Below are 26,065 nucleotides of genomic sequence, written 5' to 3' on the forward strand. Positions count from 1 at the left end.
TTAAAAAATGTCTCTGATTCTGCAAGCCTCAAATCTTCAGGCTGGGAGCTCCAGAGCTGTGGAGCCTTGACTGTAAAAGCCCGGTCACCTTGAGTCTTCAGCCGTGACATAGGAACAGCCAGAAGGGCCCTGCCTGACGATCTGAGGCTGCGCTCTGGCCGCACATTAACTCGCTTCACAAGTCATAACTATAACTTGAGGCACATTCAAGTGGTTTTAAACAGACGCACTTGACTTAACTGTTGTGATTTGAATCAACTGTTGGTCCCTTCAGTGAACAGCAGGGATTTGCACAAACTATAAAGAAATATTATCATCTGTCTGATTTAGGAGGTACAATATAGTGACAGTGAGGTATCGGCTGCTCTGCTTATTACATTCAGGCCACATGTAAACAATAGATTGTGTTTCAAATGCACAAGTACAACATCTTACCCGTGACTGTCTGTTCGGCTGTAGGCTGGCATTGTGACATTTCAGATAGTAAATACAAACTTGTCTGTGTGACCTAGTAAAACTGATTTTATTAGATGATTTCTAAAGAGCATAAAGCATTCAACATTCTTGCTCTCAACACTCAGCTGTTTGTACTCTGTAGCCTTGTCAAGATGTGTGAAGTGAAAGCTCCTGGGTCGCAGCTGATGGCCTTTTTTTGTGTTCCATGAAGCACCAACAAACATCTTATTAAGCATCTATCAGGCTGAAAACCCACCTTTTTGGACTACACCCAGACCTGCTATGCTAGGAATTACCAACATCTCATTTACTCTGAAAAAATAAAAACACTACACACTTGTACTATAGCACTGAACACTGAACTTGACTGTTTCTTTTGAAGAGATGCACTAACAATTTTTGACAACATCTAATTCTTGTTTCTATGGCATCTGCTAAATTTATGTAATGTAAAAAAAGACTTGAAGAGGAGAAATTCCTACTAACTTCTGGTATCTTATGTGAGACTGCAAAAAAAGTCAGCGGTTTCTTTAATTGAATGAAAACTAAGGTAGGATAACACACCTCAAGCCACAAAAAGACAATGAATGAGTGGAGTATGTTAAATGAAAAGTCAGTATAACTATATCTTAATATCTCAGCAGGGGGAGGAACATCATTTTTCAATCTTTCAGAGGAAAACTTTCAGCCCGATCACACAGGAATTCATTTTGAGTCTGAAATTCTTGTTCATGGATATAAAGCAGAACAACCTGCCGGAGTGTTGTGGTGGTGTAGGCCACCATATAATCAGTTGATGAGTTCTTAACTAGCTGAAGATATAAAGGTGTACTATGTATGAATAGATCATAAATACAAATTACAATGAAAGAAAAAAAGAGAAATACATTTCTTAGTGGGCTTCACCAGAAACAGAAACTGCTATTCCTGTATATTACTCATTTAATTAGAAAAAAACATATTGATTGATATTAAAATTGTTATGTCATATCATACAGTTGTTGCAGTTTGAAAAGGTTATGGACTATACTCCCACAATATACCTGAAAAAAAAACAAAACAAAACATGGAAAAATTGTATTAAATAGGCTTTGGTTCTTGTACTTGGCCGTTATAGACATAACATTTGGCTACGCCATCGCCATTCTTGTCTTCTGTGCTATCTAGATTAGCTTACTGTGTATTCAGACAAAAGGCAAAGTGAATTTTTGAGGTGGTGTGATTGAATACAAAGAAAGTAAACGGGCAATTTCATGTGATTTTTCCTGGGGCAGCGCAACCTGACGCATCTGCATGGGTTAAACTTGAACAAAACATTTGCACGTATCCCAGGGCTTTAAGGATCTGCTTCATAAAGGAAAGAAATGAGAGGGAAAAGCAGGAGTACTTTACTTTAAAGTAACATGATATTTTCAGGTTCACTGTCTGCCTCTAATTATTAAAGAAACTTGTAATGTGATTGTATTGTTGTAAAGCAAGTTGTTCAAGCTTAAACTATGGAAAGTAAGTAGGTAAAATGAGAAGAAAGTTTATACTTTGCTGAAAGTTTCTCTCTGGGTGGCTTCTGAATGTAGTAACTCTTAAGTTATTATTTTATATAGCAAAACTACACTCTCCAAGCACTTTATTAGGAACACCTGTGCAATCTAATGCAATCCAAAACAACAGGTCTGCCATAAATTCTACTTTTATGACCCCATGTGGGGTGGACAAAATATTTTGTACAGGAACACTTCTCAGTTTAATGCACACCAGTACACCACCAACACCACTACCCACTACCACCTCAATAATAAACATAAAGTAGAAATATCACCTTTCTGACAACGTCATCAAAAACTGAAAATGTATAAGCTTCGTAAAAGTAGAATTTATGGCAGAGCTGTTGTATTGGATTGCATTAGATTGCACAGGTGTTCCTAATAAAGTGCTTGTGAGTGTATATTGCAATAGTGTTTTGCAGTAAAATAAGGATAATGGAGCAACAGATGGTTAAAAATAAATAAAAATAAGATGACAATAAAAAAAAGGAATGATAAAAAGATTTAAAGAAAAAAAGATTTAAAAAAATGTACTATCCTTGCCTGCCTGAGAGCCTTATACAGCAAATGCCCATTCACATTTGTGGCAAAGCAAAATTTTGGAACCACTAAAAGGCTAAAAGGGCCCTGCCAGAAGATCAGCGATCAGGCTCATACTTAGGGAATTAGCAGATCACAGATATAAGATTGATCAAGCAAAAGTTATGAACAAGCCATAAAATCTGAAACTGACAGGTAGGTGAAGGGCTCCAAAGAATGGTTTCTCTTGGAACGTGATAAAGTCTGGCAACAGCGTGCTATCTTAGCTGCAGTCAGCAGGCATTTTGCTGGCAAAGACCGGAATTAAGTGAATTAAGCTGAAAACACACCGCCACAGCAGTGCCACAGTGCCACAGCACGACTGTAGCACTGCAGTGCATCTTATGACGCACATCAAGTGCCGCCCCTAGCACCAATAGGAAGCTTTGAGTTCCATGAGTGCAGCATGGGACAATGAAATGCCATGGGTAAGTCACCCATTGTATTTGTCTATTATTGATTAGTAACTTGAAAAAATAATAATCTGAACAGTGAGATTATGTTTTAAAAGCAGCAGATGAACCAACAAGTAATTAATTTTTGCCTTGTAGATACAGACACAAGTGAAATAGTTAAAACTACAGTGAAAGCAAGTAACACACTAGTAAATAACATCTGTAGTTGGACCAACATTATATTGACGTATAAAACAGCTTTTTCTCTGGAAAAAAATGCGTCTTTTCAGGGGCAGCAACACTGGAAATAGGACAGTGGTGGGAAGTGTGGCGCATCGCTGGTGTAGGGGTTGTACATAGAAATAACAGCCTTGACAGTAGTCAAGCCTGGAGGAGATAAAAATACAAGTGTCCTTCTCCAGGTTTGCAAATGAGAGAAATGACCTGATCCTAGTGATATGTGTTAATGTGTTAATGTTTGACGCGCCTGGACCCCTACCTCTTTCTAAACCCAGTGGTAAGTATCATAAAGAGAGGAGAAGGGCTATTTTGTAGCCCCGCAGAGTCGGGCTCCTAGGAAGGGCAGACCTGCCCTGACAACCTCACACATCAAGTGGCAGACTACTGCCGCGACTTGTCACATACTAAGTTGAAACTGAATATTCTAGAAATGTTCCTGTCCACATCTATCACACCTGACACATGAGTAGGGCAGCATTACAAAAAATAGACCGGAATCTGTTACAGTAGATTTAAAGGTTATAATGAATATTTTTTTTACTAATTATTATTGTTAATACCACTACTAATAATAGTGATAATAATAATAGTTAATTCATTCATTTTGTAAAAATATTGTTAAATCTCTAACCTCTAAATTAGAATTATGTGACTTTAAAAACATAACTTTTTTTCTCTGTGACATCAATTATCATATTAATTAGTAATATTGTGGTACTTTCACCAATAAGGTAACAATGATGATTTTTTCATTAAAATGTATTTTTTTCCGCTCCTCTCTTTAATAACTCTACACAAATACAGCATAGTCCCTTCACATTTTCTCACAGTTTACACAGTTACAAAAATCTTACAAATAATAACCAACAATATAGAAACAAAAGAAGTGAATGCACCAGATGACTCATTATTTTTATTCTATTGTATAAAACTAGAAATGCAATTAAGCGACTGATTGTATGAATGAGTCACTCTGTGGTGATATGCATTGGCAACATCCTGTGTAATATCATCACCTATTCATTTTATAAAGTTAATGTAGCCCATTAATGACCACCATGGCTCTAACGGAAATACAGCATAATGTTGTCATATTTTCTACGCCTTTGCATCTCTACAGTGCATTGCTGTCTAGCTTCAGTAAGTGCACTGCATTCATTTAATAAAACTGTTCCAGTCAGTTACCCACATGAGAATTTAAACACGCTAAGAATTAATAAGCAGATAGAAGATTTTAATCACTTCAAATAAACAGAAGCAGATACTCTGTTTGTTTAATCATCAGGGATAAGTGTGAGCTTTGTTTGTGAGATGCAGACTCCAAACATGAGTCTTTGGTTCCTCAAAGCTCTCCTGCTTTTTTTTGGCTCTTTAGCTGTGAAAGATATAAAAATACTAAATTATCTACTTTAATTCAACATATATCCCAGCTGCAATAAGCATGGATGTCACATCTTAAAGGCGCTTTGCAACAGACACCTCAAGCAAAGTGTCTTATTTCATTATGCTTACACCCAATCCCTCATGATGAGTTTATACCCTGGGGATCAAAGGGCTACAGTCTCAGACACATGACCTGGATCTCAGGTCCCAATGAAATGTCAAGAGGTGAAGCTGGGACATGCTCACTTACAAGAAACGCAGAGTGTAACTCAGTAAACGCATGCTAACAACACATCCTCTGTGGCTGCTTATAAACGAGCCTCACCACTACTACTGGAGGGAGGGAAACTGATAGTGGGAACATGTTCAAAGTTCATCGAGTGCACTATGGTGGGTCAAACAGAAAGTGGATAATGAATATTATATACAGGACAGCAGTTCTCTTTAGTGATTTTCCCTGTCTCTGATGATCAAGGGTTACTATATTTTCATTGCCTTCTGTTTATATTCTGTATAGTAGGTCTATAAATATTTATAATAGTGTTGATAATCCTATCTAACTGATATCACAACAGTAGTGAATGTAATGCCAGGGTGGCTAGGGATTTGCAGCATAGTGCTTATCAGTTCTTCTCTCAACACATGAGAAGGCATGTAGAAACAGCCCTGTTGTTGTTGAGTGTGACTAAATTGAAAGCCTTAGCCTCTTTCTTTTCCTTTAATCTTACTTTGTACATGATCAAAACTACACACACTCCCAGGGCAGTATGATATACTGCAGAAGCAGCATTACGATTGCATCAAACAGAATACTAAGGCTACAGTATGATTAATGGCTTCTGTATACCGCGTGAACAAATATTAGCCAATAAAGCAATAAACACTGACAATTTATTAAACAATTTCTTTTCTCTCCTCTTTCAATGTCTGGGCATTTCTCCTGAGCAATTTGCACGCTGTGTTCTAGGCAGCACCTGAACAAGCTGCCTGAGGCCCAGCTATCTGAAGACATGCACCAAGAGAGCACACAGAAAAGTATCATCAACTTGTTTGCGATGAAAAACCAGGGGGAAAAGTGTGCTTGTGGCAGAAACACCAAACAAGACCTTGGCCTTGTTGAAATTTGCAGCAAATCTTAATTTCACCTGAGATCAAATGCTGAATATTTTCCAACGGAATCAGTGTGTGGAATAAAATGAAATTGTACTGTATCATTTTGGCAGAAACAAGCAGTTGATTGGGTGTATAATGACCCAGTTTAAATCTGAATTTTACTTAAATGGGGAGCGTGTTTACCTTAGACACTCTCTGAGCCACCTCCCGGCCAACAGAGAGTCCTTGGACAAATGTGCGTGCTGCGATGAATGCCCGGGTAACCTGAGCCTTGAGCTTCCTGGGCACATCTCCGAAGGGCTTGAGCTGGTCAGTGTACTTACTAATACACTCCAGATAGTCCTCGGTGATGACGTACTGGGAGTTGAGCAGTGTGAACATACGCTCCAGCAGCCGTGACCAAAAGTCATTAAGCATTTCCTCCAGGTTAACATTTCCTCCCGTGTAATAGCGCTTCAGCTCGGCAAACAGGTTCTCAAAGACCTCCGAGTTCTGCATGTAAGGCTTGCCGTACGTCCTCACAAACATCTCATTCAGGGACCTCTCGGTGTTCTCGAGCAGCTCAAGGAAGAATTCTGGGTAAAGAAGAAAAGAAAAAGTAACACTTATTGTCTGATTTTCTTTTATAAGCAGTGTGTTGGTACAAATAATGCCTTGATACAAGTACAGAGACTACAGTTATGATTAAAATAGAAATGCAGCAAAACTATGTCTCTGATTGCGAGATAGAATGCTGCTTAAATGGCTGCATTTATATAGTGCTTTTATCCTTTAAAGGGCTTAACAATATTTCTGCTGCTCACACACCCATTCACACACACACACTCACACACTGATGGTGGCAAGCTACCACACAGGGTGCTGGCACAACCATAAAGAGCAATTTGAGGTTCAGTAACTTGCCCAAGGACACTTCGACATGCAGACAGGAGGAGTCGGGGATTGAACCACTAACCTTCTGATTAGTGGATATCTACCTATTTACCTCCTGAGCCACAGCTGCTCTCTAAAAAGGACACCTGCTTGATTGCAATGCTATCAACAGCAAATATGCCAACAACCAAAAAATTCCAAAATATCAGATCAATTAGGGCGTCTGATGTTGATTTCATTTTAAAGAGACTTCACAGATTTGTTGATTTTTTTTTTTTATCTCTGATGAACTACTTTTGACATTGCAAAGGGAGGCCTCCACATATATTTCTGGAAAGCAATAAGTTCTGTGTTTGCAGTGTATGAGGTTTGTATTGTCCATATCTTGCCTGTAAACTCAAAATACATTCCTGTACCTTGGTAGAAAGGGTATATATTGCTGAACAATTTCCTATATGCAGATGCTGGTAGCACAGGGCTGTCAGAGGAAGTGCAGCAAATTATCCTTCAACATAAATATGAGTCCACTATATATTCTGTCTGTAGGGTTTCCAGACACTCTGCATTCTCACTTTTAGACACCACTTGTTGTTTGCTTCATTACCTCTATGACTCATCAGAAATTGGGATGAGATGATAATGATTCTGACCATCTGCTATTCATAATGACGGTTCTGGCTTTCAAGGACCAAGACTAAAATGTAAACAGGATTCAAAACTCTGCACATTTAACAGCAAAGTGCAAAGTGTAATAGTTCAAGACTAGGCAGAGGGGACTTCAGTCCTATAATAAATGGTGCTGGAGATTACACACATTCCATTTATATTCTTTGGTTATTGCCTTTTACAGGGCAACATGTTCAATTTGAAACTTTAAAGCAGCATTAATTGGGTTTCCTGGCAACTTGGAGGCACTGGAAACAAGCTAGTCAGTAGTTTCTAGTAACTTTGGCATGTGTGCCATTTGGTGCTGGGCAGGTAGCTTACATCGGGTTTATCAGAGCTTTTTCACTGAAAACTGAAAGTTGCAGGTTGTAAAAACAAAACAATGAGCTTAAAGACTCTAAAACACTCTGTAGAGCTGAGGGATATTGCATAGTCACTACAGGTTTCCCCTTTTACATTGTTAGTAATTTGATCCACTGTTACACAAAAATATTTATTAGTGCAGCTATAAAGTTTCTAGTTTTAGTACAGTATGGACAAAGCCATAAAGCTGCATGGATTGTCCCGGTACCAGCATGACAGCTTTGTAGACTATTAAGACTACCGAGACTTTGTAGATGAGTAAGTGCATTTTACAGTAACTATCACCCTTGTACAGCTTATATAAAGTATGTCCTGAATTAGCATCTGAAGTAATTCATGGTAGGTAGGTCAAATGACATATTCAAGACCACATAACCACTAAGAGATCCGTCCTGCTCCTCTGAGCAATGCACATTACAGTCACTTGTCAGTATTGCCCCGATAAAACTGTAATGGATTTGAAGAGGTCAATAGTGCTCAGTAATGCTGATGAAATTACAGACTACAGCATGAGAAACAAAATGGCATGATACCACACTAAATCATAGCTGGCCTTATTGCACACCAACAGAACAAATACGCCTTATCTGCAAGGTAGTACAAGACTCAAAACATTATTTTATAATGTGATTACCTAAATCTATTTAGTCCAAAACTGTTTGTGTTTTATCACACACTGCAGGCTTGCTTAATATTTCATTTCTCTATTATATTATCAGAATTAATTATTGCTTATTAACACTTCTTATCACCCACCAGTGACAGTGTTAAGTATACAACTTCCTTTGGGGATCTAAGTTTTACATTTGTTTTTCTATTTTAAGAGGATATGAGTTTTTCTTTTATTAGTACATACAGCATGCAGGACTTCTGATGTTCCAAGTATATTTATTCTTCAGTATTCTTGAGAATACAGTACAGTAATCAAAGACTACAGTGAGCAGTAATTTAAATATGCACAGCTTCAAGCATGAGTTGTGCTTCAGCGACTCGTCAGTGGTGCTGAGCGATATGCACACTGATTAATGACAGTCTCAAAACAAATTTCATTTAAAAAATATGCATTTTAAGAATGTAGTCAAGTTCTTTCCCCAATGCGTCAACTGAGATATTAATTGAATATAACCACTGTAATTAAGGAAGGATTTATTGTTAGTATTTGACATAATTCCAAGCGTTGCTGAGAGATTAATTATATTATTGATGATCTTAGTATACTTCAGTGAAACATTTTCACAACATTCACTTAAAAAAGACAACTCAATTTAATTAGTGAAAACTCATGAGTGGCATCATATTTTACAACAATACATTCAAAATTTAGTGAAATGTCAGAGACATTAAGAACATTATCAGGAAAGCTCACATAAATCCTTAACACATCTCAGTAATTAAGAGGTCTGCAAGAGCTGCAAACGGAGGATAACGATGCTGAAATGCTGGACAGTGGTGATTATAATACACTCAACTTATAGAGAGTTCATTACATTTCACTGATAAAGCTCAGTTTGGCTCCAATTCTTCACTGTGCACAGAGGTTATACAGAGCCTTTCCCTCTGTGATAAGGAGAAAGCCAGTGTTTCTGTGCTTGCTGTCACAGAAACCCACTGATGGATGCTCTCCTACATGTCAGAAATGTCAGTAGTCTCTATTTCAGCAATCTTGAAACTGAGTGCTCACATTTTAAATCTTTGAGTTGGGGGCTTTTCATTTATCAGACCATAGATTTTTGGACACAATGAAGACTATAGAGTCAAACTGATTTGATCTTGAAGGATAGGTTCAGGTTTTTTCTGTCTTATACTGACAATACTGACATGACAAGATGTACGCAGAAATTCCTACTCTCCATACTGACCCTGAAGCTATTCTCTGGGAACGCAACTACACTGTAAAAGATGGGGGCCATAATCCACAGCTCTCAAACTGTCCTTTAAACACATAGCCAACTGAGGTAGCAGTGGATAGAATGACATCGACCTTGATGACCCGCGTGGGAAGATGGTCTGCAGAATTAATTACTGCAGAGTCTCCTGAACTGTGACCAGCCATAACTTAAGTGGATAAAAAGGGTTTGTTTGTAATCAACCAACAAATCACTGTTAATTCAGAACAATGCAACATTAGATTCATGGACCACATTCAAGGGCCTCAGATTAGAATGCAACTTGAGAATCTCACTGAGGCTATGTTATTACTGCAAAAAAACAGTAGATAATTTAACCTTCAGTTGTCAAAGATTGGGCTTTGTGATCATTTCAAATATAAATGCAGTATCTTTTTTGATACAAATGCAATGCAATTTTTTTTTTTTATCTATTTTTGATAAATGGAGGAGATTTGCAAGATAGTAGGTTGATGAGGTCCAGGGTTGACTTTGTGTGATTTGATTTGATTTGTTTGTTTTCGTGGTTTGTAAGATTGGTTCTAAATTGGTTTATTTTATGTGGAAAATTCACAACCGATTGGAAAAATGTGTAAGCATTCTCCCAGTTTGACTACTGTCTTGCAAAAATAAGAATAACTACGCACAGTTGCAAGGAAATGGTTAAATTTGCATTAAATCTTACTAAAATGCCACCCTCCCACCGGCCAAAAAATAAAATATAATGAAATAAAATAAGAATAACCCTGTATTTGGCAGTTCCTATGCAAAGATATTTATGTGTGGTGACAATTTCATAACATATTACTTTGAGTGCAGCATTTGATTTCAAGGCCACACATCAATAAAAATGTAACAAATTCAATAAAAGAAGATTTTCCTGGTACTTTGTCAGATGTCTTCCAGGTAAAACACATTCCTGCAAGCAACACAGTGTCAAATATATTTGTAATTCATCAGTGAAGGTATCCAGAGCAAACTACGAAAATTACATGGTTTGTTGGCACTCATGCAAACAGAGTAAACAGCCTGTTATCTCCAGCAGAGACACTCTGGGTCTTCTCCTAAAGGACTACAGCCAATCAAAGAAAGAAGCCATCTCCCACTTTGTGATCATTGAAACTGCATAATATAATGCACAGAGTCTGATTTGCAACCTCCTTGAGCGCTCATATCTGCACATGAAACTAGCAATTTTGTTGCCAAGGAGAGCACTTTGAATTCCACATGTCAATCGTAAGATGTCATTAATTGGTCTGACAGGAAGTGCTAGTCTACAGAGGGCTGCTCTGAGTGCTATGCTGCTGTAGAGAACATGACAGGCTGACCTTTTATGTCTCCATTTCCTTCTGTTAATTCCTGCGGCCTTCTTATTGTGAGTCACAGTAGCAATAAAAGCAGAGGCACAAAACATAAAATCACAGCTGCTAAATAAAAAGGGAAATGGTGTGCTGGTGAGTCAAGACAAAGATATCTGACATAAAGGTCTAATCTAACCTAATCTAATTTCAGTTTTGAAGGTTCTCAAACCATATTCAATTATTTAAAGGACAGGTTCATAATTTTTTGAGTCTATCTTAAAACAACAGTCAGGTGCCCAAATTAACACTGAAATAGGTTTTTCTTGCTTTAATCATTCCTTCTGTTCATACTGGCCATTAGAAGATCCCTTCATAATGCACTTACAATGTAAGTGATGGGGGCCAAAATCCACAATCCTCCTTCTGTGCTAATACAAAGCCTCAGATGTCCGTATTAGTCAAATCAAGTACCGTCTTTTTAGTGCCAAAGTCCCTCTTCTTGTTACTATACTTCCACCGCAGCTCAACAGGGAATTTGATGATAAAAAGACTGTAAAAGTGGCAGATATCCACTTGATATGACTAACTCAGACGGCTGAAGACTCATATAAGCTTCAGATAAACTTTCAAATGCATTTTTGCGCAAAATGACTGTGTGGACACACTGTGGATTTTGGCCCCCATCACTTACATTGAAAGCACCTTTGAAGGGGATCTATTAATGGCCAGTGTGAACAGGAGGATAGATTACAGTGAGGAAAACCTCTCTCAGTGTTTATATGGGCACCTGACTGTTGTTTTAAGACAGACTTGAAAAATTGGGAAAAGAGGAATACTTTTGATAGGGTGCTGGTTTATAAATGGTTGTGGGATGTCATTACTGCTTTTTAGCACCTGTGAAAATTTTAGAATATATATAATTTGAAAAAATTAAAGCGGTATATAGTTTTGAATTTTCTGTATTTCCAAAAACATAAAAGCTTGTCCATTAGCTAAAGTTCCAGATATTTCCACAGTGTACCCCACAGTGTACGGAGATGCAGCACTGTGGCATTTCTCCCTGAGTCCTACTACATACTCTTACAGTCTCCAACCAGATAGTCCAATAGGAGCAAGCATGCCATTTTCAGCACTGCCCAGCTTAACATTCATCTCGTCACACACATCCACACCTGGTAGCTAGCCAGAACTGTATGGTCTTCCATAGTTGGCAGCTTTTGTGGAGTAATTTTAGGTTAAGTGCTTTGCTCAAGGGCACCTCAACAATGGCTGCTGAGGGAGAAGAAATTCCTCTCTCTCTTTTTATACTCTTGGATAAGGATACAGCTTTTATAAGGATACATAATTCAACAATAATTTTACAACCTTCCAACAATGCAACTGATGCCATTTGGTGCCAGTTGCAAAATATTTTCTTAGTAGACTGCCAGCAGAATTTTGAGCAGCGATATAAAAAAAGAAAGTGTGTGAGTCAGTGACTCCAACAAAGATCAATTGTGGAGGGTGGACCACATTACTATTCTGTTTGACTACTAAGCAGCATACTGTTCGTGGTCAGAGAAAGGCCAACAATTGATTAGTAATTAAGACCCTTGACTTAGTCTTTAATGAGTGAGGTGGAAAATAAGTCTCTGTGCCAGCCATTTGTCTAATTTCTCTGAACAGTTGTTTCATAGGATACATATTAAGATTGATAATATACAGACCTGCTATTTGATACATGTATTAACAAATGGCAGTAACTGCTGCATCTTTGTGGCATTGATTTTTCAGATTTTGCTGTTTCTCTGTTAGATTCATACAGCTGTACTGTATAACTGGGGCATTGTGGATATTTCTGTATCTCTGCTCTGATGATCTTGGCATAGTCGAAACTGTGCCCTCTCACCGTGACACATAGGCTGTGGTGTCAGGTGTGTGTGGGCTGGCCAGCTACTGTCAGCTGCAGTAACACTTATCATAAACTCTACATAAAGAGAAGAAAATACACAGATGCAGACTCTGTGTAGGTGAAACTCCAAAGCCAGGTGCTAAGTAGATGGTAAAGAGCATCTACATGAACTAACAGCACTGTATTGTTTGGAGCTTGTGTTCTGGCTCAGTATCTATGGAGCCAGAACAGTGAATATAAGTTTTGGCATTGAAAGCAAAACCTGAGCTGAAAAAAGAAACACTGGCATTGAAACACTCAAAAGTTGTATTGGCACTGAAAACTGTTGCAGTGAAAAATAAAACATAGTCATTAAAAAAAACAATTAAGCTTTTAATAAAATAAAAAATGTAACATACTTGCAATTTTATCATCTTATTTCATTTTGATATTTTTTGAATTCTGATGTGTTTTGCAATGACAATTTTTAGATTTTTTTCTTCAATGTCACTCTTTTTATGTTGACAGTGGTTTTCAGTTTCAGCTTTCTCTAACTGTTTTGGCATGGGGGTGGTGGATAGGGGTTAAGGGGAGGGGCTAATGAGAACATGATTTGCATATAATCTGCATACTACAGAGACTCTGCATGCCTGCATAACTTTCAGCTTGACCTTCATGAGTTTGGACGGGACTCCCATACGGCAAGGAGCTAAGTCTGTTTCTCTTTGTATTTGTTTTCACACAGAACTGAGCTGGGTTAAAGTTTTAACCAGTTTAATAACGGTATGGTGGTTTTGGCAGAGGTCGTGTTAGCTAGCTAGTTAATGGTAGCCAGCGTCAGAAATTAGCGGGGGGCAAGGGCAAGGGCAAAAATGCCCCAGGAAATCTCAGAATGCCCCTAAAAACCGTGATCGAGGGGCAGAAATTGCCCCCAAAAATTTGAAAAAAATAATTTTATCTTTACCAGTTTAGGTCAATATCCTAATTCTACATAATGCCATCATTTTATTTTCATCAAATTCATTTAATTTCAATTTCAACACACAAACACAAACAGCGCTGTTGTTCACACTACACACTACGATACCTGACAGAGGTGTTGCACTCCTGCTGCACCTGCAGTGAAGTTCACTGCCAGGATGGACCGCCACCTCCTTACAAAAACTCTAACTGCTCCACCCGATGAAAGCAACCTAAGTCCCAGGCCATCACCAACACCACCACCAGCAAGCAAAAAAAAGACGAATAAGACGCCAAAGAAAGTTGCGGCTTCAACTATTGAAAAATGGAAAATAGACTGGCTTGGTGTCGAATAAATGAATAAGACGACTCTCCTCTACTGCAAGGCATGCAGGGCTCACCCACCCAAAAATAGCCTGGAACCGGGAAAAAGTAATCACGCCTTTATCAAAGGAAGCGAACAGGTCAAAAAAGTGTTTGGATTTGCTTATGATAAGTAATATTAACGCTAACGCTAGTGTCTTTTGTCTGGCACGTTAGCCAATATAGTGTTAGCAATTTGGCTAACTAACGTTAATGTTAATACATATATGTGGGTCTTGCCGACTGGTGGGGTGATCATTGCAGTTTTACAGAGGCTGTTTTATACTCTCATCTAATATATTCTCACTTTTTTTACAGATATATCTCATTATAGCTGTAAAGGAAATCCGTCACTAAGCCACCTTCGCTTTTTTTTTTTTTTTTTCACTGAACCAAACAAAACTGGCATAATGCCACTGTGTGTGCTTTTACATAGCATCCCGGCATGATGTGTAACACAATAGTGTCAGCTCCCTGTCCAGCCATGCCAGTTATCCCGAAGCTTCACACAGACGTCCATCCGGCTATGACTACCTCCGTAGCCGGCTTATTGGAGGAGCAACTCTGCCCCCCACTGGGTGTCCATACCTTTTATACAGAACAGCGAAGCGGAGTAAAGACGCAGCATTCCCGCCTTGAACAGGCTGTGTAAAAAGGGCAGCAACTAACATTAATGGGCTCAGTGCATCGAGTGAAATGAGCTTTTATTCCCAAATCTAGAATATTAGAATATTACACTCGTTTAGGCTCTCTTGACAGCACTTGTAGCTACTAGTCTGTAATATTGTAAAACTATGGCATACAACGCATTAGACCCACAATGACAACGGTAGACTGGCTTTGACTTGTAGGAGGTCTGAATATGACATTATCCCCCCCAACAAGAACTTTTGGTCAATTTAATTAGATCAAACCAATTAAATATCGTCATGATCTCAAGATCATTATGTTATACTGTCATCTAGTTTTTTATACTGAAGGTTCTTCCCAAATAAAATCTTGTTGAAAAGTTGTTGAAAGGAAATTGATGCATTAATTTGCTTTTCATGTGCTTATCATTGTAGTTAGAACATGAAGACAATTATTACAAATGAGACGGTGTTTACTGAGGAGGTTTTGGTTACACAAGGTGATGATTACTGTATTGATTTGAATCTGCACTCATTTCACATTAAAAACAGCAACTTTATGCACTAATTACTATTTTTGCCCCCAAAATTTAGTAAATGCCCCAATTTTTTAGACAGTGGGGGAAAAAGTTGCCCCTCAAATTTTTTTTAATTTCCTACACTGATGGTAGCTAAGTGTCCCGCCCTGTGATGTCTTTTTTACCCCTTAGAGTTAGAGACCAATGTTACTGCAGCAGGATCAGAACGCTGATATCATAAATGAAATATTCTGTTTGTTGCTAATATTATTACAATGCCTGTGGGTGATCCTCATTTGTATTTTACTGTTAGGAGTTAGCTAGCACTAGCATTTAGAGAATATCTCTGTAAACAAACGTGTATGTGAGTTACAGTAACATTAGAGCCTGCAGGAAACAAATAGGCTGTACATTTCACACATGCACTGCAACCTTGAAGTTATCCGAACATTATGCGGAGGAGCTGTATGTGAGAACGCAAATGTGCGAATCAGTTGAACCTGGACATTAAATGGACTTTACCCTGTCATTCTCTGGAGAATTCACAACGAGCAAGTGGGTGTGTTGATTACATTTCTATCATGCGACTGGCGTGAAACAGGAAGAATACAAATATCTGAGAGTGAAGAAGAAGGGTCATTTACATGAAGATGCAAACGAAAATGTCTAACTGGAGAGACAACAAGATTTGGGATCTTCTGTTGGTAAGGGCCGACACCCAAAATCGTCAGACAAATTCAAGGAACGGCAAGAGACTCGGTTAAGAGGAAATTATGAACCGGCTACGTAAGCCCAGTTACTTTTTGTATCATGTCCTGCATCCTGCTCGCTCTACCCAGGCACCACCCCTCACCTAAACGGAGTATTTCCAATAGGTGTGAACACGTCTTACATGGACAATCTCCTGCTGTGTGCTAGATGTCTGAAAGGGAAACAATGTCCGGACCTGATTCTCTGGACATTTTCCCGAGTTCATATGAGAAAACGGCTTACGTTAGTGACAGAGATGCCAAGATAAACTACAGCTTGCATGTTTAACTATATTTTAGTAAGCTGCACCAGACTAATCCTTACTGACTGCATGCTATGGCAGTTTAACTTTACAGGCAATAAGCACATCAGCTGTCTGGTACTGGAAAAAATAGATGGTTACATGAATTTTACTTTTTAGGTTAATGTATACAACCTTCACCACTTTATACCTACTGCAGTGGGATACTTTAGATTTGCCTATAGCTGTATGTATTTAGGACCTAAAACCTTCAGTGAACTGATCACTAAAGTCTTTTCTGTGTTGTATTCAGAGTGAACTACAAGGAGCCACGGTGTTTGTCTGATGTCAACGAGTAGAAGACGTCCAGCTGAACAGATTCCTTGATCTATGGCAGTCAGTGACACCAGTAAAGATATGCTTGCAACATATAAACAGATTTATGGAAAACAGTAATTAATTACTAAGCTGTCAATATTATGTTAGTATTTAATCATGTTATTTGAAGCTCAGCCAAGTTTCTGCTGTGCTGCCATTACTCAGATATAGTCAAATAAAAATAGATGTGAACACAGCCTCATAGATTTCTTGCAACTTTATATATTATTTATTATCATTTACTTCAAGAGTAGTTTGTCTGAAATACCACATGATATAAAATAAAGTTATAAAAACTTTTAAAAAGCGTGACTTTTAAAAATTATCTACAGATCTTTGAACAGGCCGCAGCATCGTTTGATACTTTGTATTTATTTGTTAGACAAGCTTTGAAGAGCATGAGATCAACTGCAGAGAACTTAAATCCTCCACCAGCCCCCTTGATCCACTTACAGCATCCTTTTTTCAAATCTGTTTTTAATTTTTTAACAGATGGCATATTGTCAGTAGTAAACTCCAGACTGGTATCTTTCACCATTGCATGAAGAGTGCTCCTTAAGTATCAAGGCCAAGAAAATTAATTTGGTAATACTGCTTCATGAAGAGAAAATACCATTTAATACTGGAACATGGAGTCAGAAAAAATGCATGAAAATACTTCATATATGTCATATTTTCTGACACTGGTTGGTTTATGTCTGCTCAAAACTAATAATGACAATTTTTAACGCTCTGGTTCAATAATTGACATATAAAGATAAGGGGGAAATTCAAATCTAGCAATCAATATTTCCCGAACGGGTGGTCAATAGAGACCCTCAACAGCCACAAAGTCTCTGTACAGCAAAAGGCTGCAGAGTTGAAACCTGCATATGGCATCTGGTTCGTCGCTGATGAAATAATGGAGAGTGGCAGCAAATCCCAAGAGGAGAGCCTGGAGTCATGCATCTAAGTGCTGCTGGACAAGCCCCACTTCCACCCTTACTGGAGTCCTCCTTATGACATTCACTATCCTGACAGCAGCTGATCAAAATAACACTTATTTATTTATGGACACTTCCAGGAATCACATGTGGGCGGCTAAAGAAGTGTACTATATTCCTGGAAAAAAAAACAGATAGACAGGCATTACCCAGGCATTGTGGCATTGAGTTTCTGGGCAATGCTGTAACTCAATAATATTTGTTTCATACAATATGTTGAATAGTTTGAAAAGAATGGGCACAGAAAGACAAGACATTGACTGCTGAGTATTACATTGCGCTATTAATCACTTAAACATTATTCAGTTGTTGACATGGAGTATTCGGTAGCCCAGTGAAAATCTAAGATTCAACCTCCTACTTTTGAACCAAGATTAGAGCTACTTTTGGGTTAAATCTAATCCAAATGAGTAATTCTAATCTTGGTTCAGTTAATCAAATACTTTCATTGACAGAATCATTGGGAATGTTGCTACTCAATTATGCTAATTTAATATATCTGACTTTAAATTTAAAGTATGTTAACAGATTATACAACAAGCTCTCAATGGTGAGAAGGTGTAAGGTGGCCTTCTATTATTGTACAGTAGTAGTAGTTATTGTTATTGTTAGCCATAGAACAACTATAGGCAGGTAATATTTATCACTATCTCTATTTCTTAGCACTATTGTCATTGTCATCATTACCTCTACCTGCACCCTCATTATGTGATTTGCTATTGGTTAAAAAGGGAAGAAAGAAAGGGAGAACAAAGGAAAAAGGAAGGGGAGAAGAAGGAGAATGGGGAAGAAAAGGGAAAAAAAAACAGTTCTTACATGCTGTGCGTCATACCCCTGGACCCACCTTGTTATCATATCCTATCATCTGCCTACAGAACTTATCTCTTGTTTTCTCTTTGATGCTATATTCTTCTTGTTTCAATGTTAATGTTGTTGTATTGTTCACACGTGGTTGTTTAATGTTGTCTGTCTTATGCATGTTTTATGATTTTGCACTGTGTTGGTGTTAGGCATGAATAAAAAAGAAAAAAATCAAGAAAAGTAAGATGGTATCTTGTGAGGTGAGGGGCTGTCAAATCAGACTCAGGCTAAGCCACCTCAGTGTGCATGTGCAAAATGCTCTATACATGTAATTTATAATAAAGAGCAGAAAAATGTTGGCAGCTATATTATTTGCAAATCACACATAACATAAACAGATTTATGTTTATGTGCATGTAATCCTAAATTAAAGCATGCTTGTTTTTATGCAACTGTACATATATAACATGCCGCAAGAGAACAAGATTATGTATTAATCATACTAAATATGATTCCTTAATGGGTTTAATAATATCATTTGTAAACTTCAATCACCAGCGCTGCTACAGTACTTGCAGATGACAACATGGTGGGCATAAAATACTCTATTATTATTTCTTTTACAGAAGAGGGAAGTTTTTGTCCTGCCATTCACTGAGAGAATTATGATTCAGATAATCTAAAAGGTTTTTGAGTGATAACTCATTTAAAGACAGTTCGCTATGTTTGAGAATTTTCAGCTCCACCACCCTTCACCACTGTGCAACACATCTAATGTTGAGAGTTATATCATGTCATATTTTGAAATTGAAAAGAGAAGCTTCGAAAGGTTGGAACTCGGTGTTTGAAAACTTGAACTCTAATAAAAAAGGCACTGCTCGAGGACAGCCACAGAAAACCATGCATCCTGTATGTGGATCTTGTTCATGTCAGTCATTGGCAGAGCAATCTGTCAATCCCACCTAAGCAGGTAAATGTGACATGTGATTGGACTGTACTTCAGCAGGGAGCAAACAGTGCGCAAATGCCCCTGACTCCAGGATCCCAGCGTTTTTGGTTTTTTTGACGCTGCCACAAATCACATGACTCGCAACTTTGTGGGCAGATTTCTGGAAAGTGGGTGTTATAAACTCAGCTCTGAAAGAACAGTATACAATAGGAGTGCAAATGTACTTCCACAAAAGCTTCAAAATAAAGATTCACACTTTCGAAACTCAAGATTAAACGTTTCAAAGCTTTTTTTCCCGACATATGCACCAGTTTTCAGATCACTGTTTACAAGGTTTCAAACCTGGAAAACAAACTAATACACCGGGAGAAAAGACAAATCTGAAATTCTGAAAATGTGTGGGAGAAACACTGTAAAGAGTGCTGCAGTTGTGAAGAAGGAAAAGTAAAATACAAAATAATGCTTGCAGAGATTTGATCATTTTTTTCAGCGTATCAAAACATTATGCAAGCCTTCAAAATTTGGTTTCAATCTTACAAAACCTTTTTATTAGATTTCAAGCTTTCAAACACTGAGTTTCAACCTTTCGAAGCTTTTTTTTTTTCAGTTTCGAAATATGACATGATAGTCATCCCATAGGGAGCTGGAGGGATTATTATATCTCATTAAATGCTAACTAGAAGGAGCTGACTCCATAAGTGGGTGAGGTAGAGAGGCAGAGTGAGACTGGGTTCAGTAATGAGCGCATCCCCTCCCTTAGCAGAGTCTCAGTGGATGTGTGGTGGTCAAGACAGTCACTATCGGGCTAAGACAAGATCACACACAGCACAAGACCACCAAACAACCTTAATAATGCAGAGTTTGGCTCTGTGCTGCTGTTCAAGCTGTCAATCTGCTGTGCAAGAAGCCATGTTTGTCTAATCCAACAAGAGGGTTCTCAACTCGAAAGCATATTAATGAGATTTTCACATCTCGTCTCCTCTTGAGGGAGGACAGCTACAGAGCTACAAACAGTGAACCCTTTCAAATTAACACATACAGTTTCAATTCTTTGATTTTCGTTTGTGCAGCATTTTGTTCTACACTGACTGACCATTATAAAAAGTTTTTAAAAAGACAAAACAGAGAAATTAACCCATTTCTCCTTAAAGGAAAATTATGGGGAATATAAAACAGACCAAATGGACCACAAGGAACACATTTCTGAATTTTTTTTTGAAATTCTACCTTCAGTGTCAAAGATCTGTAATGTAACATATATGTCATAACGATATTTCCCTAACTTGTTTTATATCAATTTGTTCAAGAAATGTGGTCAGAACAGATTAAATGTAATACAGGACATCTTATTAAAGAATCAGAATTGTTAAATGCGTTGAAACCTACCTTTAGTAACAAAAAACAAGCTTTTTAAAATTAGCTAGTTATGTCACATTTGCTGACCAGCCACACTGCCATTTTTGAAGTGATGTCATGGGTACACAGATTCACACATTGTCACATGACTGCACCAGGATGTTCAGTAGATGTCACTTAGGGACTTCATGAGTTAAAATCAAGGATAAAGCTGTGTAAGGAATTTTCCAGAACATTGAAAGGGTTGGTGACACCTGTGTCACCATGGGTTCTTATGGGTTAAATCAGCATTGTGCATTCAGCAACAAAGACTTACCATCAAACCTCTGATGTCTGGAAACAAAGGTGCTTCTTAATTCATGACTCATTTCATCAACCAGATTCCCAAAGTCCTGTTTACTCTGTTGGCCAAATCCGTCTTCCATTTCTTGGGTGCAACATGTGGTTCCCTGAGGACATACACGAAGATGTTCACCTGTAAAACAGACCAAAAAAAGTTTTTGTACAGTATTCATAAATAAAAAATGACACTGACCATGGTCCACCATTCTCACACAAATTATCTTGCAACTAGTGGCCATGAAATTTTATTCAGACATTCATGGTCACCACTACATGGATGTATAAAGATAACTAGATACAGGAATAGTGCTGGGCTTTGAAGCAAATTTTACATTGCGACCAAACTGTGCGTTACAATGTCACGTGATGCACACTGGCCCAATGTAAGTCCCATAGACTTACATTGTGAATGAGATGTCTGTAAATTTTTTGTGAGCGTAACAACCCCCACGAAATGACTCTTTTTATTAGAATTTGATCCATTCGGTCCGATCACATTTAGAAAGTCTTGAAAAGATGCAAGATTGAATTGTTTTATCCCAATACAAGTTAGCTGGAGGGCTAAACTGGAAGTTAGACGTCTCAGCCGGCAGAAGTCTCTACTGAGCATGCTCTATGGGTGCATGCGGCTCATAGAGCATGAGCAGTATGTTTTCATCTGGGTCATTTCTTTACAACGGGAAGTGGCAACTTAGGAATGAGGCCCTGCCTCCGACGCTGTTTCCAGTTCTCTTTATACATCCATGGTTGTACCAATTAGCAAAATATAGCATGCTAAGGTGCAAAACTAAAATGGTGAACATGCTAAACTGCTAAACATCAACATGTTAGCATGGTCATTGTGAGCATTGTAGTATGTTAGCATTCACCTCAAAGCTCTGACTGTTATGGAAGTTCACAGGAAATGCAGTTACACAAAAATCCCAATCAAGCTCTCACTCCAGTAAGAAGGGTGCTTAAAGGAAGGTTGTGTTTTAGTCCCATAATCATTTGAGCTGATTACATTAGCTATGTTCTCCCATATAGCCTTCTATGTTGCAAGAAAGGTGTGTGGGACTGCACTTCCAAAATCTCAGCCTCAGGTCTAAATGAACAGCACAGCATTTAAAACAGCTGTAACTATTACCATATACATATTCAAACTGCTTAAATATACAGTGAAATCAAAAACGTAGTGCAAAATTTAGTGTCCCTTGAAAAATATTAACAGCTGGTAATGAAATAGCAAACAAATATTGTATCTTTTAACAACCATTTTGAGATGAACTGTGCACATACAGTAGTATCATTAAAAATTATGTAGTAAGTTGTCATGACAATACTACACAAAACTGATAACATGATTTCAATATGCTTGAATAATAAACTGATTTGAACACCTTAAAACACAGTCTGTGTTTAAAATGGTTAAAATCAGTAAACTATCAATTTTTTTAAAGCTACTGATTATTTAGTCCTATTCTACATAACTTTGATTTCTTCTAACTGCAGCTCATTAAGCAACTGACATTCAAAGTGTCAGCTGTCCAACATGGAGCTCCAGTCAGGGACCATTTATCCCCACATGGAATGAGATCTGAATCTTCACTGTAATTCCACTGTACAGACAATGAGCTTTTTTTTTTTTTTAAGAAAACATGATTTCGTGCAGAAGAGGAACAATAGTGGTGTTTTTCCATTTGGTCTGACAATAAGGAGTCTCATTGACTAGGGGTTATCAAAGCTGAATCAGTGGGGAGAACAGATAATACATTCCTTTAAAATATTCTCACTCATTACATAATTGATGACATTGGGGAAATACTGGAGTGAATCAAAAGTTAATGATCTACATCATTCCATTTTCCCAAGCAGCCATTTTAAAAAGAGCCACAGATAATGCAGACTCAGTCTATAACAGCATTAATTTCTTCATTTCACAGTCTAAAAGCCAATATCACTGCGGGAGGGTGAACACAACAGGAAATCAAATGGAAATACAATCATATGATAAAATGATCAACCGCTGATAAACATGATGAAAGAGATCAGCTACTGAAATTCAGCCTAACCGTGAACAGAAACTGACACGACTTCTCAAAACAAACCCGTAAGACTTAGAGAAATCATTTCTAGAGAGGATGTCATGTAGTGTGCAACGTGCATGTGTGTTGCTGATAGTTTTGGTGCATTTCAACAAGACCCCGAAGTTCTCTTTACAAGTGGAATTAAAATCCGCAACTGTAATTGGATTACATTTCCCTATTGTTCAACTGTGTCTCCTGCACACACATAACACTCTGATTTCTCGTCCCCTTATAAGGCACACTAAAACCAGATTTCAGCTCCCCTCTTTTCTCCTTCTCCTCAGTGCTGTACATTGTCTACAATGAGTATGAGCCTCCAATCAGGCAAGCAGCTGTGAGCAGATGGCAGCTGTAAAATTCTCACCGCATGCAACAGATAGATTGCACAGCATCGGAAAAAGAAATAGGTTTCACCGAGTCATCATCACACTGAGGGAGCAACATTACGGTATGAGCAGAAAATAGTCTTGCATATTGGTGTCTACAAATGGTGACATGAGGTAACATTTTAAAAGTGTAGACTTCACCGCTCAGATTTCATGTGATATGTTGTGACCAAACTGCACCCAGGACACCCATGTTAACATCCCAGTCAGCAGCTTTGTCCCAAAAATGACCAAAGAGGAAAATATAGAAAGCATGCAGGTGTCCAGGTGGTTTCTCTGGACAAAGCACGACAGAAAATAGCACTATTTATAATAACTTCATCCAGTTGCTACTACTATGGCTGTCAAAGAATGCTGCAGCTGCTTTTGTTCACCTTATAGTGAATATCAGCACCAAAGAGGGTCAGCATTTGCAAATGCAGACTGACCTCAGACAATGGACAAGCGTGTGCTACCTGGTCAGAGAATAGATCAGAAAATACATACAGAATGGTAACTACAGTGTGTGACAAAATAATCTTAACTCATAGTCCCCTTATCAGCCTTTTTGGAGCTTTCAAACACATCTCACGGTCATCATCAGAGAATGGACATTTGTTGAATAAGGACCCCCAATAAGCTCACAATAAGCCCCTCTTTCTTTGCACTCTTCCTCAACCAATCAGACCTGCTCTGACTGGAAAGCAGCTGAAATATTTCAAATCACCACTAACTTTATTTAAAAATAAAGTTATAAAAATAATTGATTTAGGAATTTCCTTGTTATTACATTATGTCTCTAAACAAGACCTGGTAGGATGGATGTTAGTGGCAAGTCTCTCGGGCTACAAGTTTTGAGTGCAGCCTTTTTTCATCAGATATGTCAAGGAGAGGGAGAGAGAAAATCCATCTTGACACAACAACCCTACTGTGTGCTCCAGCAGTCTCAACAGAGCAAAACATCACTTAAAAATAAGCCTGTCGTACATCAACATATGGGAAGGAGCTTTCAAGGGACTTCACCACTCAGCAAAGTGCCATGACCTTCCTAGCCAAAGTTAAAACAGCACTGTGGCCTCACAGATAATCTATCTGCTAGAGCGCAGACCACACAACAGCAACAGACAGCACGGAGACAGTTCTTTCACAGCAAAGAAAAACAGACTTTTGCATCAGCCACATTAGATGGCTGTAGTGTAATATAAAGGTTAATAGCAAAATAACTTATTTTATTTATAGTTTTTATTGTCTGTGGCATGAAAAGACTGAAATCAACAATAAATTAATTCTACTAACAAGTAGTGCCTGAGGAGCAATAGCCAGATTTTGCATATTCCTTTCAGTCGTAGACCTCCATTGTTGTCCAAAAACTATTAAACTATTAAAAACACATCAGTGAGCCATAATGTTGCACTGGTGATATGTTCTATCTATATGATGAACATGCACTTATTTGGAGTCAATCCATTGCTCAATTCATGGAGCTTGAAATGAATCAATTAACTATTTTTTAAGTCTTCAAAACAACATCTCCAGCTGCGTGAACTTGCTGTATCCATGTATCGTTTGGGACACATCTGGAACATCCCAGCCATCAACAACAGCACTTGTGTGGGCTGTGTAAATGAATGCTAATCAGTAGGATTCTCATAGATCAGAGTCTTGATCAGTTAAAAAAAAAAAATGTTGTTTCAGACTGAGATCAATGTTATTTTAGGAAGCTTCATGGTAGATTCCTTGGGTATTGTGCTGTTTTTCTTTTTTATCTGATATGAGGCTGTGGGTCAGTTGCCAGCTTGTACTGATTCAAATTTGACTGTCAATTGCACTATAAGAGACACTGGAATAGTATGTGTTATGACAAAGGGAGAAAATCATATTCATATTGCCCCTTAATATACTGCTCCCTATTTAATCTTTTTTTAATGTTCTGTTTAAATTTCATTAATTTTTTATCAAGGTTGTCTCCAACACGCCTAGTTATGCAATTCAGGCATCCTGTAATTGGTTTATTTAAATATCTGAACTCATACATGCTACAATATAATCTGATATAATTTATTTTCTATTTTCTAGGGACACAATATTGTGAGGGTGTGTTTGCCTCTTTCCCTCATTCAGCTACAGTGATAACAACTCTTTATGTCACCAGACATAAAAAGCCAACTCGGCTGTGCATAAAAGAGTTTGCTGATCTACTGAGCGAGAGCGCATGCTGCAGCTTTTATTTTAATTTACAGATGGTGTTAACGGGTGTTAACAGCTGTCTGGAGGAAATGTCTTCAATATGCATGGCCGCGGGACTTAGCATCATGTTATTGCTTTGATTATGATGGACAGTCAGACATCTGATCTCATACACATCAGGCTAACAATCTCTGATCCAGAGGCATCATAAAACAGGAGACTTGAATGAATTTATAAATCACTTAAAGCTTCAGATTTTCCCTATTTAAAGTGACTTTAGATAACTATAACCCACAAGTAATTAACATTAGTGTGAACTTGTTGTCTTTATACCTTACCATAGATAGACACACATCTGGTCTGTGGGACGGGCCTCAACCGTCACCATATTGCAGCATGGATCTGCCTGATTGCCAGATTTTAATGCTGCGTTTGGATGTGCTACTGAGAGAAATACCAAAAGAAAGGAACGAGGAACATTTCAGAGGCGGATTGGTTATTTTATAACATT

The 26,065-nt window shown here is 38.0% G+C and overlaps 1 protein-coding gene across 1 annotated transcript in view; it reads right to left on the minus strand.

Annotated features, from left to right (window-relative positions):
* The window catches only part of LOC137192744 (glypican-6-like), a 92,453-nt gene that overhangs the window by 50,231 nt on the left and 16,157 nt on the right, over window positions 1–26,065 (minus strand). The window contains exons 2-3 of the mRNA XM_067603665.1: window positions 20,911–21,069; window positions 5,891–6,282 (exon numbers count right to left, since the gene is read on the minus strand). Of these exons, the coding sequence (XP_067459766.1) occupies window positions 5,891–6,282; window positions 20,911–21,069 (551 nt within the window). The remainder of the gene's footprint in view (window positions 1–5,890; window positions 6,283–20,910; window positions 21,070–26,065) is intronic.

The sequence above is a fragment of the Thunnus thynnus genome, chromosome 11 (genome assembly GCF_963924715.1).
Source record: "Thunnus thynnus chromosome 11, fThuThy2.1, whole genome shotgun sequence".
NCBI classification, from domain to species: Eukaryota; Metazoa; Chordata; class Actinopteri; order Scombriformes; family Scombridae; genus Thunnus; species Thunnus thynnus.